The 12,993-nt window shown below is 48.0% G+C and overlaps 2 protein-coding genes across 2 annotated transcripts; both read left to right on the top strand.

Moving 5' to 3' along the window:
- Positions 1-2,385: 2,385 nt before the first annotated feature.
- On the top strand, positions 2,386-5,381 carry LOC137302165 (zona pellucida sperm-binding protein 3-like). The gene is made up of 9 exons (XM_067971830.1): positions 2,386-2,786; positions 3,684-3,799; positions 3,888-3,991; positions 4,075-4,252; positions 4,338-4,464; positions 4,546-4,634; positions 4,714-4,835; positions 4,907-5,041; positions 5,120-5,381. Exons 1-9 carry the CDS (start codon positions 2,412-2,414, stop codon positions 5,254-5,256), a joined length of 1,383 nt encoding a protein of 460 aa, XP_067827931.1. The 5' UTR covers positions 2,386-2,411; the 3' UTR covers positions 5,257-5,381.
- Positions 5,382-8,813: 3,432 nt separating this feature from the next.
- Positions 8,814-12,098, top strand: LOC137302411 (zona pellucida sperm-binding protein 3-like). Its single transcript, XM_067972059.1, has 9 exons — positions 8,814-9,214; positions 10,113-10,228; positions 10,317-10,420; positions 10,504-10,681; positions 10,769-10,895; positions 10,977-11,065; positions 11,145-11,266; positions 11,338-11,472; positions 11,551-12,098. The coding sequence occupies exons 1-9, from the start codon at positions 8,840-8,842 to the stop codon at positions 11,667-11,669; spliced, it is 1,365 nt and encodes a 454-aa protein (XP_067828160.1). The 5' UTR covers positions 8,814-8,839; the 3' UTR covers positions 11,670-12,098.
- Positions 12,099-12,993: the final 895 nt, after the last annotated feature.

Genomic DNA, 12,993 nt, shown 5'->3' with positions numbered 1-12,993 from the left:
TATTCCTTCATCCAAGTCTGTTATAGAGTGAAAAGCTGAGGCCCCAGTACAGATCCCTGGGGGACACCACTGGTCACATCCTGCCAATTTGAGTACAGACCCATTATCCCCACCCTGTCTCCTAACCAATTCTCTACCCTCATCAATAGGTTGCCTCAAATTCCAGATATTTCTCATTTTTGTGACTCGTCTCTTATGTGGAACGCTATCGAATGCCTCCTGGAATTCCACATAAATAACATCCATGGATATTCCCTCATCGACCCCGTTAGTGACCTCAACAAATTTAACTGGGTTTGTTAAACATGACTTATCCTTTACAATCCATGCTGGCTCCATCTTTATCCAAGTGCTCAGTCACTGCCCCTGACAACAGATTCCAGTCGATTAATGTCTCTCATTATCTCTCCTCCCAATAATGGAGTGACTTTGGCAATTTTCCAATCCAAGGGGACAATTCCTGAGGAATCTTATCTCCAATAAAAAGTGCCCCTGGGAAGGAGGCACCCCCTTGAGTTGCTGAACATCTCGATGTGACATCAGTGTAGAATCTACATCTTTTATATAAAAAGAGCAAACGACCCACTGAACAGCCGGGGCCCAATTGTGATTCAGTTGCAGTACTGGGTCACCAACAGCAGGTGGCACAGCACCCACACCAATTATAATGAGCACGTCCTTGTCCCCCTAGTGGCACTGCCCGGTCACTGCAGGAGCCGGGCACTGCCCGGTCACTGCTGGAGCCGGACACTGCCCGGTCACTGCTGGAGCCGGGCACTGCCCGGTCACTACAGGAGCTGGGCACTGCCCGGTCAATACACGAGCTGGGCACTGCCCGGTCACTGCAGGAGCCGGGCACTGCCCGGTCAATACAGGAGCTGGGCACTGTCTGGGCACTGTCCCCTGTGTGAAAACTCTTGTGAATACAGAGAGACGCCGGGACAACAAAGGAAAAGTCTGACAGTCTCACCCGGGTTTACTGAGAGTTTGCACAAAGTCTCGAGCACAACATACAAACGATGGCTGTGCATTTATAACCTGCCTTCTCCAGCCTCCCAATACGTACGCAGAATTATAGAAGCTGTTATCTGGGCCGAATGGCCTACTCCTGCTCCTATTTTCTATGTAAACCAATCGACATTGTATTTTCTCACAGCAAGACCCCCTGCAGACACTATTTCGAAGGAGAGCGGGGGAGTTCTCTCTGGTGTCCAGATTATCTGGTCATTTATCACATTGCTGTTTGTGGGATCTTGCTGTGCGCAAATTGGGTGCTGCGTTTCCTACATTACAACAGTGACTACACTTAACAAAATACTAAGGGTGGGGTGTGGGGGGATATACAGACTGGGACAAGCCTTCTGACACTTGCTGTCTCCGATCGCACAGGAGGAGCAGTCACTTGATCAAACTACAGGGCTTCCCAAAGCGTTTTACAGCCAATGAAGTACATTTTGAAGTGCAGTCACTGTTGTAATGTGGGAAACGCAGCAGCCAATTTGCGCACAGCAAGATCCCACAAACAGCAATGAGATAATGACCAGATCATCTGTTTTAGTGATGATGGTTGAGTGATAAATATTGGCCCAGGACACGGGGAGAACTCCTCTCTCTTCTTCGAAATAGAGGGCGTGGGATCTTTTACGTCCACCTGAGAGGGGCCTCCGTTTAACATCTCAACTGAAAGACGGCCCCTCCGACAGTGCAGCACTCCCTCAGTACGGGCACTGGGGGTGTCAGCCTGGATAATGTGCTCAAGTCTCTGGATTGGGGCCACCCAGTGAGGAAGGGGGGGGGCGGGCAGGTCGAAGGATCTCCTCGTGGGCCTGCTCCTGGGCCTGGCCAAGGTGACCATCCACAGGTCCAGGTTGGACGCGGCCCGTGGGGGGACGGTCTCTCCGACTGTCTGCCTCTCTTCCGCGGCGTTCTCTGCGCCCGGGTGACCCCTGGAGAGGGAGCACGCGGTGTTTGCCGGTACGCTCGAGGCTTTCCGCGGCCGGTGGGCACCGCAGGGACCGGAGCGCCTATCGTTCAGTATTATGATTGAATTTGATAAGTTTCCTTTGTTTTTTTATGATTTGGGTGATTATCGTTTGAGCCCCTCTCAGGAGGGGGCACTTTAGTTGAGATTGGTTGTTCGGGGGGTTTTTATGATGGTTACACAAGAAGAGGAGACCCAGATTGTCTGCAACCTGGACTAATTCCATTGGATCATCTCCCAATCACTAACCCAGTCTCTCCGTGTGAAGATCTTTTGCGAGACCAACCAATGAGTGAGATTGTTGGAAGATGTCATGAGATTAGTCTATTGGTCGTTTATCCAATTGGTGTCAGGTGACTGACTACAGGCTGTGTATAAAAGGGATCAGTGACTCCCTTCAGTTCCCAGTTGAGCTGTAATAGTTTGTATTATGGGGCAACTAGTGAAGGGTTTGGTTTCTCTGTTGGTTTTGGTCGGAGCTGTTTGTTGCTCTGATACTTGGCAGCGGTTTAGAAACAGGGACTTCCCATGGAACATTGAGAAGGCCACTCCTGCCCCTCCCTTTGGTTCCCATTTCAGCCTGTCTGAGGGGAGAAGTCTGTCCCCACTGCAGACTGTGATGGTGCAGTGTGGAGAGCAGAACCTGCTGGTGAGGGTAGACATGGATTTATTTAGAACCAGGCACCTGATTAAAGCTGCTGACCTGACCCTGGGGACAGCAGGTTGTCGGCCAACTGGGATCTACTCTCAGAACCACACCGTCCTCTTTGACTATGGGCTCCATGAATGTGGCAGCAGATTGCAGGTAATGTGATTCCTCAACTCTTGCTCCAATTTCCCTGTGTAGATTACTCCTCACTCTGAACTCATTCACATTGGGTGAAACTCCAGCCACTTAGTTTGAGGAGATCCCTGAACTCTTCCTCCAATCCCTGTACAGGTTCTTGACATGTTAACTATCACCCTGTGTGAAACTACTTTGTTGACATGTCTCTTATCTTTTATTTTTAAAAGATTCTAATTTGTCTCCAAGACTCTACAACTTTCTTTAACCAGTCTTTCCCATTCTCTAACTTTGATTTTCAATTCTATTGGCCTTGCACCTTCACCTACATTTCCCCAAACAAGTCCTTCCTTTTGTTCCTCTGCAGATTTATCCTTTTCCTTCTCATGGATATTCTGGTCTGTTGCCTCAACTTCAGGTCAATGGATGTTCAGTGTTGTCGAACCTGTTGGGACTTCTCTTGAAAGACTAAACTAGTGGGATAATTGGTCTACAATGTATTAAAGGGAACTCCACTTTTGGTTCTTAGACCTGCCGACGCCCTCCATGATTCCACGGACACAGATGAGGTTTAAAAGTGATGTTGTGTTTGGTGCTCCATCCCAGGGGTCAACTGAAGCCCCTTACGGTGGAAGCTCTATTCTATATAGGGTAGAATTCTCATCTAACCTGGCCGAGCCAAATCATTTCAGGGTTTCTGACTGCAGGCCTGAAGTCCCCTGTAATAGAAGGTGGACTGAGCAGAGTAACAGAGGCTGCTCCAGGCAACTTTGCTCAATGGTGGAGCTGCTTCAATCATGTGTCATTGGGGAGCAACTGAAACACCTCAAACTGCTGCTTAACAGGGCAGGAAAATGACCAGAAATAGCTTTTGTCCAATGAGACCAGCTCTTCATTCCTTCACCTGATGTCTTTCAGATGGCTGGAGATTTCCTGGTCTACACCACCCACCTGAACCACACCCCAAATGCTGGTGGATCAGTCATTGTGAGAACTAATGGAGCTGTCATTCCCATCCAGTGCCACTATTTGAGGTAAGAATCTTTACTCTGTTGCAAATCTGATCATCTGCTGCTGTAGTGCTCTGAACTTGTCCTAAAATGAGTCCACTGTCCTTTCCAGGAAGGGCAATGTGAGCAGTAACCCCATCAAGCCCACTTGGATCCCCTTCAGCTCGACCAAGTCTGGAGAAGGGCTTCTGTCATTCTCACTGCGTCTAATGAATGGTATGTGATGGGTGGACGGGGAGGGCTTTCCTGTCGTTGTCCAATGGGAGTTACACCCACTGACTCCAACTCTTGTTCATCAGATGATTGGCTTACAGAGCGCACCTCGACTGTCTACTACCTGGGTGACCTCATTCACATTGAGGCCTCTGTTTCAATGACCAACCACATGCCCCTGAAGCTCTACATTGACAGCTGTGCAGCTACATTGAGCCCAGACAAGGATTCCACCCCAAGATACAACATCATTGACTACCATGGGTAAGGAGCTCTCTGCTTTCTCCAGCTGCTCTCCTCTCAATGGCTTCACTTGATTCACTTCATGGCCCTTTTTTTTAATCTTCAGTTGCCTCCTGGACAGCAAAGCCGAGGACTCCTTTTCAACCTTTGTGTTGCCCAGAGATGAACGTGAGCTGGACAAACTCCAGTTTGACCTGGATGCGTTCCGTTTCTTTGGAGATGACCGTTCCTTGGTAAGAGGAAGCCAATCATTGGGTTCCCCATGTTGGGAGGGGAGTCACTGAATAACAACTTGTATTGAATGTGTCCCTCAGATTTTCATCACCTGTCACCTGAAAGTTGCTGCAGTGGATCGGAGAGATTCCATGAACAAAGCTTGTACTTTCCACAAGATGCAGAATGTGTAAGTTCCCTTTCTCCCACGGGGATGTGTTGTGTGAAGTGATGCACAACCTGGTTGATAAACTGATTCTCTGGTTTAGCTGGATCCCATTGGAAGAATCGACCAATGACATATGTGCCTGTTGTCATCTGGGCAACTGCGGTGTCACGAGGGAATTCCGATTTGATTCCAGAGGAAGGAGGGATCTTGTATCTGGACCTGGTAGGACATTGATCCTCTCTATGTTGGAGGTCCCCCTTTACCCCCTCTAACTGGAATGTTTGATATTGCAGAGAGTGATGCTGAATTGAAGTGGGAGGGTGAGGCCTCACTTGGACCCCTGGTCATTCTGGATCCTGATGTGACAGACCTGGCAACTGAGCCCCTGAATGAGGTTGAGCAAAGGATGCAGGAGAGGTCTCCAGGTGGTGAGTTGGCCGACTGCTCGTTTCCATTTTCCCCTCAGTATTTCCTTCTCTAACCATTGGTTTCTTGTTGCTTTTTAGGTGTGGAGTCTGAGGTGGTCCTGATCTTGGCCCTGACTGTGACCGCTGTCTCTCTGATCTCTGCTTCTTTGATCGCCTTGTTCCTGTACAGGAAACACAAGCAAACCCAGTCCAACTCGTTATCAAATGACCAATAAAGCAGTGACTACTTGTATCTTCTAATGGCTGGTTGCTCATTTGTCACTGGATGTTGTGTGGGCTGGAGACAGACAATAAGTGCCAGTTATCAAATAATCAATAAAGTGATTGAATGAGGAACAAATCTCATTGCAGTGAATTTGATTTGGTTACTGACTGAAGACTAGTGTAATAACTAGCTATACAAATGTTCCATGTTCATTGTTAATGAAATGTTTATTGGTCTTGAGGGGTTCTCCTGGTCTTGAGTATCTGTGGTGTGAGTTTGACCAGCCTGACTGTCGTCTCCCTGATCCTCTGACCGTGGGGATGTTGAGTCCCACTGAACTGTGCCAAGTTCTCAGTGATTGGGAGCATTTTGTAAATTGATGTTAATTTGCTGGTCTTGTCATAGGATCATGTTCTACCATTCAATTAGATCATGGCTAATCTGTCAACCCCCATCGACCCACCTTGGTTCCATAAACCCTCAATACCCTTACCTAACACACACCCATTGTTCAGTTTTGAAATTCTCAATTAATCCCCTTCACCAGCTTTTGGGAGAAAATTCGAGATTTCCACTCCCCTTTGTGTGAAGTGCTTCCTAGTTCTAATTTTAAGGTTATGCGCCTTTGTTCCGGACTCTCCTGACCAGTCTGAATAGTTTCTCTCTCTCATCCCCATCAAATCCTTCAATCATCTTAAACATCTCAATTAAATCACCCCTTTACCTTCTGCAGACAAGGGAATACAAGCCTAGTTTGTGCAACCTGTCCTCATAACTTAACCCTTTTAGCTCCAGTATCCTTCCTGAGCTTCGCTACCCAGAACTGAACGCAGTATTTAAATGGGGTCTGACCAGAGCTTTATATAACTGTAGCATAACTTCCATCCCTCTTGAGATAAAGACCAACATTCCTTTAGCCTGCTAAATTATTTTTGGTACCTGTCCACTAGCTTTTAGTGATTCCTGTACAGGGACCCCTCAATCTCTCTGCTCCTCCACAGTTCCGAGCTTCTCACCATTTTGAAAATACTCTGATCTTTCTTGGGTGTAAAGTGGGTGACCTCACCCTCCCCCCATGGTGAACTCCACCTGCCACGGTTTTGCCCACTCACTTAATCTATCAATGTCCCTTTGAAACTTTCTGCTCCCGTCTACACTAATTATTGTGTCACCTCACTTAGTGTCATCAGCAAACTTGGACATACAGCTCTCTATTCCTTCATCCAAGTCCGTTATAAATAGAGTGAAAAGCTGAGGCCCCCAGTACAGATCCCTGGGGGTCACCACTGGTCACATCCTGCCAATTTGAGTACGGACCCATTATCCCCACCCTGTCTCCTAACCAATTCTCTACCCTCATCAATAGGTTGCCTCCAATTCCAGATATTTCTCATTTTTGTGACTAGTCTCTTATGTGGAACGCTATCGAATGCCTCCTGGAATTCCACATAAATAACATCCATGGATATTCCCTCATCGACCCCGTTAGTGACCTCAACAAATTTAACTGGGTTTGTTAAACATGACTTATCCTTTACAATCCATGCTGGCTCCATCTTTATCCAAGTGCTCAGTCACTGCCCCTGACAACAGATTCCAGTCGATTAATGTCTCTCATTATCTCTCCTCCCAATAATGGATTGACATTGGCAATTTTCCAATCCAAGGGGACAATTCCTGAGGAATCGTATCTCCAATAAAAAGTGCCCCTGCGAAGGAGGCATCCCCTTGAGTTGCTAAACATCTCGATGTGACATCAGTGTGGAATCTACATCTTTTATATAAAAAGAGCAAACGACCCACGAAACAGACGGGGCCCAATTGTGATTCAGTTACAGTACTGGGTCTCCAACAGCAGGTGGCACAGCACCCACACCAATTATAATGAGCACGTCCTTGTCCCCCTAGTGGGACTGCCCGGTCACCACAGGAGCTGGGCACTGCCCGGTCACTACAGGAGCCGGGCACTGCCCGGTCACTACAGGAGCCGGGCACTGCCCGGTCACGGCAGGAGCCGGGCACTGCCCGGTCACCGCAGGAGCCGGGCACTGCCCGGTCACTGTCCCCTGTATGCAAACTCTTGTGAATATTAACTTATTACTGTGAATGCAGAGAGACGCCGGGACAACAAAGGAAAAGTCTGACAGTCTCACCCGGGTTTACTGAGAGTTTGCACAAAGTCTCGAGCACAACATACAAACGATGGCTGTGCATTTATAACCTGCCTTCTCCAGCCTTCCAACACATACGCAGAATTATAGAAGCTGTTATCTGGGCCGAATGGCCTACTCCTTCTCCTATTTTTTATGTGAACCAATCCACATTGTATTTTCTCATAGCAAGACCCCCTGCAGACACTATTTTGAAGGAGAGCGGGGGAGTTCTCCCTGGTGTCCAGATTATCTGGTCATTTATCACATTGCTGTTTGTGGGATCTTGCTGTGCGCAAATTGGGTGCTGCGTTTCCTACATTACAACAGTGACCACACTTAACAAAACACTAAGGGTGGGGTTTGGGGTGATATACAGACTGGGACAAGCCTTCTGACACTTGCTGTCTCCGATCGCACAGGAGGAGCAGTCACTTGATCGAACTACAGGACGTCCCAAAGCGTTTTACAGCCAATGAAGTACATTTTGAAGTGCAGTCACTGTTGTAATGTGGAAAACACAGCAGCCAATTTGCGCACAGCAAGATCCCACAAACAGCAATGAAATAATGACCAGATCATCTGTTTTAGTGATGATGGTTGAGGGATAAATATTGGCCAGGACACGGGGAGAACTCCTCTCTCTTCTTCGAAATAGAGGGCGTGGGATCTTTAATGTCCACCTGAGAGGGGCCTCCATTTAACATCTCAACGGAAAGGCGGCCCCTCCGACAGTGCAGCACTCCCTCAGTACGGGCACTGGGGGTGTCGGCCTGGATAATGTGCTCAAGTCTCTGGATTGGGGCCACCCAGTGAGGAAGGGGGGGGCGGGCAGGTCGAAGGATCTCCTCGTGGGCCTGCTCCTGGGCCTGGCCAAGGTGACCATCCACAGGTCCAGGTTGGACGCGGCCCGTGGGGGGACGGTCTCTCCGACTGTCTGCCTCTCTTCTGCGGCGTTCTCCGCGCCCGGGTGACCCCTGGAGAGGGAGCACGCGGTGTTTGCCGGTACGCTCGAGGCTTTCCGTGACCGGTGGGCACCGAAAGGGACCGGAGCCCCTATCGTTCAGTATTATGATTGAATTTGATAAGTTTCCTTTGTTTTTTTATGATTTGGGTGATTATCGTTTGTGCCCCTCTCAGAAGGGGGCACTTTAGTTGAGATTGGTTGTTCGGGGGGGTTTTATGATGGTTACACAAGAAGAGGAGACCCAGATTGTCTGCAACCTGGACTAATTCCATTGGATCATCTCCCAATCACTAACCCAGTCTCTCCGTGTGAACATCTTTTGCGAGACCAACCAATGAGTGAGATTGTTGGAAGATGTCATGAGATTAGTCTATTGGTCGTTTATCCAATTGGTGTCAGGTGACTGACTACAGGCTGTGTATAAAAGGGATCAGTGACTCCCTTCAGTTCCCAGTTGAGCTGTAATAGTTTGTATTATGGGGCAACTAGTGAAGGGTTTGGTTTCTCTGTTGGTTTTGGTCGGAGCTGTTTGTTGCTCTGATACTTGGCAGCGGTTTAGAAACAGGGACTTCCCATGGAACATTGAGAAGGCCACTCCTGCCCCTCCCTTTGGTTCCCATTTCAGCCTGTCTGAGGGGAGAAGTCTGTCCCCACTGCAGACTGTGATGGTGCAGTGTGGAGAGCAGAACCTCCTGGTGAGGGTAGACATGGATTTATTTAGAACCAGGCACCTGATTAAAGCTGCTGACCTGACCCTGGGGACAGCAGGTTGTCGGCCAACTGGGATCTACTCTCAGAACCACACTGTCCTCTTTGACTATGGGCTCCATGAATGTGGCAGCAGATTGCAGGTAATGTGATTCCTCAACTCTTGCTCCAATTTCCCTGTGTAGATTACTCCTCACTCTGAACTCATGAACATCGGGTGAAACTCCAGCCACTTAGTTTGAGGAGATCCCTGAACTCTTCCTCCAATCCCTGTACAGGTTCTTGCAATGTTAACTATCGCCCTGTGTGAAACTACTTTGTTAACATGTCTCTTTTCTTTTATCTTTAAAAGATTCTAATTTGTCTCCAAGACTCTACAACTTTCTTTAACTGGTCTTTCCTATTCTCTAACTTTGATTTTCAATTCTATTGGCCTTGCACCTTCACCTACATTTCCCCAAACAAGTCCTTCCTTTTGTGCCTCTGTAGATTTATCCTTTTCCTTCTCATGGATATTCTGGTCTGTTGCCTCAACTTCAGGTCAATGGATGTTCAGTGTTGTCGAACCTGTTGGGACTTCTCTTGAAAGACTAAACTAGTGGGATAATTGGGCTACAATGTATTAAAGGGGAACTCCACTTTTGGTTCTTAGACCTGCCGACCCCCTCCGTGATTCCACGGACACAGATGAGGTTTAAAAGTGATGTTGTGTTTAGTGCTCCATCCCAGGGGTCAATTGAAGCCCCTTACGGTGGAAGCTCTATTCTATATAGGGTAGAATTCTCATCTAACCTGGCCGAGCCAAATCATTTCAGGGTTTCTGACTGCAGGCCTGAAGTCCCCTGTAATAGAAGGTGGACTGAGCAGAGTAACAGAGGCTGCTCCAGGCAACTTCACTCAATGGTGGAGCTGCTTCAATTATGTGTCATTGGGGAGCAACTGAAACCCCTCAAACTGCTGCTTAACAGGGCAGGAAAATGACCAGAAATAGCTTTTGTCCAATGAGACCAGCTCTTCATTCCTTCACCTGATGTCTTTCAGATGGCTGGAGATTTCCTGGTCTACACCACCCACCTGAACCACACCCCAAATGCTGGTGGATCAGTCATTGTGAGAACGAATGGAGCTGTCATTCCCATCCAGTGCCACTATTTGAGGTAAGAATCTTTACTCTGTCGCAAATCTGATCTACAGCTGCTGTAGTTCTCTGAACTTATCCTAAAATGAGTCCACTGTCCTTTCCAGGAAGGGCAATGTGAGCAGTAACCCCATCAAGCCCACCTGGATCCCATTCAGCTCGACCAAGTCTGGAGAAGGGCTTCTGTCATTCTCACTGCGTCTAATGAATGGTATGTGATGGGTGGACGGGGAGGACTTTCCTGTCGTTGTCCAATGGGAGTTACACCCACTGACTCCAACTCTTGTTCATCAGATGATTGGCTTACAGAGCGCACCTCGACTGTCTACTACCTGGGTGACCTCATTCACATTGAGGCCTCTGTTTCAATGACCAACCACATGCCCCTGAAGCTCTACATTGACAGCTGTGCAGCTACATTGAGCCCAGACAAGGATTCCACCCCAAGATACAACATCATTGACTACAATGGGTAAGGAGCTCTCTGCTTTCTCCAGCTGCTCTCCTCTCAATGGCTTCACTTGATTCACTTCATGGCCCTTTTTTTTTGACTCTTCAGTTGCCTCCTGGACAGCAAAGCCGAGGACTCCTTTTCAACCTTTGTGTTGCCCAGAGATGAACGTGAGCTGGACAAACTCCAGTTTGACCTGGATGCGTTCCGTTTCTTTGGAGATGACCGTTCCCTGGTAAGAGGAAGCCGATCATTGGGTTCCCCATGTTGGGAGGGGAGTCACTGAATAACAACTTGTATTGAATGTGTCCCTCAGATTTTCATCACCTGTCACCTGAAAGTTGCTGCAGTGGATCGGAGAGATTCCATGAACAAAGCTTGTACTTTCCACAAGATGCAGAATGTGTAAGTTCCCTTTCTCCCACGGGGATGTGTTGTGTGAAGTGATGCACAACCTGGTTGATAAACTGATTCTCTGGTTTAGCTGGACCCCATTGGAAGAATCGACCAATGATGTATGTGCCTGTTGTCATCTGGACAACTGCAGTGTCACGAGGGAATTCCGATTTGATTCCAGAGGAAGGAGGGATCTTGTATCTGGACCTGGTAGGACATTGATCCTCTCTATGTTGGAGGTCCCCCTTTACCCTCTCTAACTGGAATGTTTGATATTGCAGAGAGTGATGCTGAATTGAAGTGGGAGGGTGAGGCCTCACTTGGACCCCTGGTCATTCTGGATCCTGATGTGACAGACCTGGCAACTGAGCCCCTTAATGAGGTTGAGCAAAGGATGCAGGAGAGGTCTCCAGGTGGTGAGTTGGCCGACTGCTAGTTTCCATTTTCCCCTCAGTATTTCCTTCTCTAACCATTGGTTTCTTGTTGCTTTTTAGGTGTGGAGTCTGAGGTGGTCCTGATTTTGGCCCTGACTGTGAGCGCTGTCTCTCTGATCTCTGCTTCTTTGATCGCCTTGTTCCTGTACAGGAAACACAAGCAAACACAGTTCAACTAGTTATCAAATGACCAATAAAGCAGTGACTACTTGTATCTTCTAATGGCTGGTTGCTCATTTGTCACTGGATGTTGTGTGGGCTGGAGACAGACAATAAGTGCCAGTTATCAAATAATCAATAAAGTGATTGAATGAGGAACAAATCTCATTGTAGTGAATTTCATTTGGTTACTGACTGAAAACTAGTGTAATAACTAGCTATACAAATGTTCCACGTTCATTGTTAATGAAATGTTTATTGGTCTTGAGGGGTTCTCCTGGTCTTGAGTATCTGTGGTGTGAGTTTGACCAGCCTGACTACAGGCTCCCTGATCGTCTCACCGTGGGGATATTGAGTCCCACTGAACTGTGCCAAGTTCTTAGTGATTGGGAGCATTTTAAACATTGGTTTGTGTTAATTTGCTGGTCTTGTCATAGGATCATATTCTATCATTTAATTAGATCATGGCTAATCTCTTAACCCCATCGACCCACCTTGGTTCTCTTCATACGCCTATTGATCAGTTTTGAAATTATCAATTAATCCCCTTCACCAGCTTTTGGGAGAGTTCCAGATTTCCACTCCCCTTTGTGTGAAGAAGTGCTTCCTGACATCACCCCTGAACGGCCTGCCTCTACTTTTAATCAATATCTACCCCATCAAATCCTTTAAATGTCTTGACAAGATCACCCCTTAAACTTCTATGCACAAGGGGATAAAAGCCTTGTCAATGTTGCCTGTACTCATAATTTAACATTTTATTTGTTCATGAGACATGGGCATCGCTGGCAAGGCCGGCATTTATTGCCCTTGAGAAGGTGGTGGTGAGCCGCCTTCTTGAACCGCTGCAGTCCGTGTGGTGACGGTTCTCCCACAGTGCTATTAGGAAGGGAGTTCCTGGATTTTGACCCAGCGATGATGAAGGAACGGCCGATATATTTCCAAGTCGGGATGGTGTGTGACTTGGAGGGGAACGTGCAGGTGGTGTTGTTCCCATGTGCCTGCTGCCCATGTCCTTCCAGGTGGTAGAGGTCGCAGGTTCGGGAGGTGCTGTCGAAGAAGCCTTGGCGAGTTGCTGCAGTGCATCCTGTGGATGGTGCACACTGCAGCCACTGTGCGTCGGTGGTGAAGGGCGTGAATGTTTAGGGTGGTGGATGGGGTGCCAATTAAGCGGGCTGCTTTGTCCTGGATGGTGTCGAGCTTCTTGAGTGTTGTTGGAGCTGCACTCATCCAGGCAAGTGGAGAGTATTCCATCACACTCCTGACTTGTGCCTTGTACATGGTGGCAATGCCCTGGAGAGTCACAAGGTGAGTCACTCGCCACAGAATACCCAGCCTCTGACC

Source organism: Heptranchias perlo, chromosome 35, assembly GCF_035084215.1.
Source record: "Heptranchias perlo isolate sHepPer1 chromosome 35, sHepPer1.hap1, whole genome shotgun sequence".
Classification (NCBI taxonomy): Eukaryota; Metazoa; Chordata; class Chondrichthyes; order Hexanchiformes; family Hexanchidae; genus Heptranchias; species Heptranchias perlo.
This window is presented reverse-complemented; position numbering and strand designations above follow the sequence as displayed.

What these genes read in the sequence shown, in the direction of transcription:
- LOC137302165 (XM_067971830.1), top strand. Translation starts at nt 2,412, where the DNA reads ATGGGGCAACTAGTGAAGGGTTTGGTTTCTCTGTTGGTTTTGGTCGGA. An exon ending in GGATCTTGTATCTGGACCTG is followed by an intron (nt 4,836 to 4,906) that starts GTAGGACATTGA and finishes TTGATATTGCAG; the next exon opens with AGAGTGATGCTGAATTGAAG. An exon ending in GCAGGAGAGGTCTCCAGGTG is followed by an intron (nt 5,042 to 5,119) that starts GTGAGTTGGCCG and finishes GTTGCTTTTTAG; the next exon opens with GTGTGGAGTCTGAGGTGGTC.
- LOC137302411 (XM_067972059.1), top strand. Translation starts at nt 8,840, where the DNA reads ATGGGGCAACTAGTGAAGGGTTTGGTTTCTCTGTTGGTTTTGGTCGGA. An exon ending in CTCACTGCGTCTAATGAATG is followed by an intron (nt 10,421 to 10,503) that starts GTATGTGATGGG and finishes CTTGTTCATCAG; the next exon opens with ATGATTGGCTTACAGAGCGC. An exon ending in GCAGGAGAGGTCTCCAGGTG is followed by an intron (nt 11,473 to 11,550) that starts GTGAGTTGGCCG and finishes GTTGCTTTTTAG; the next exon opens with GTGTGGAGTCTGAGGTGGTC.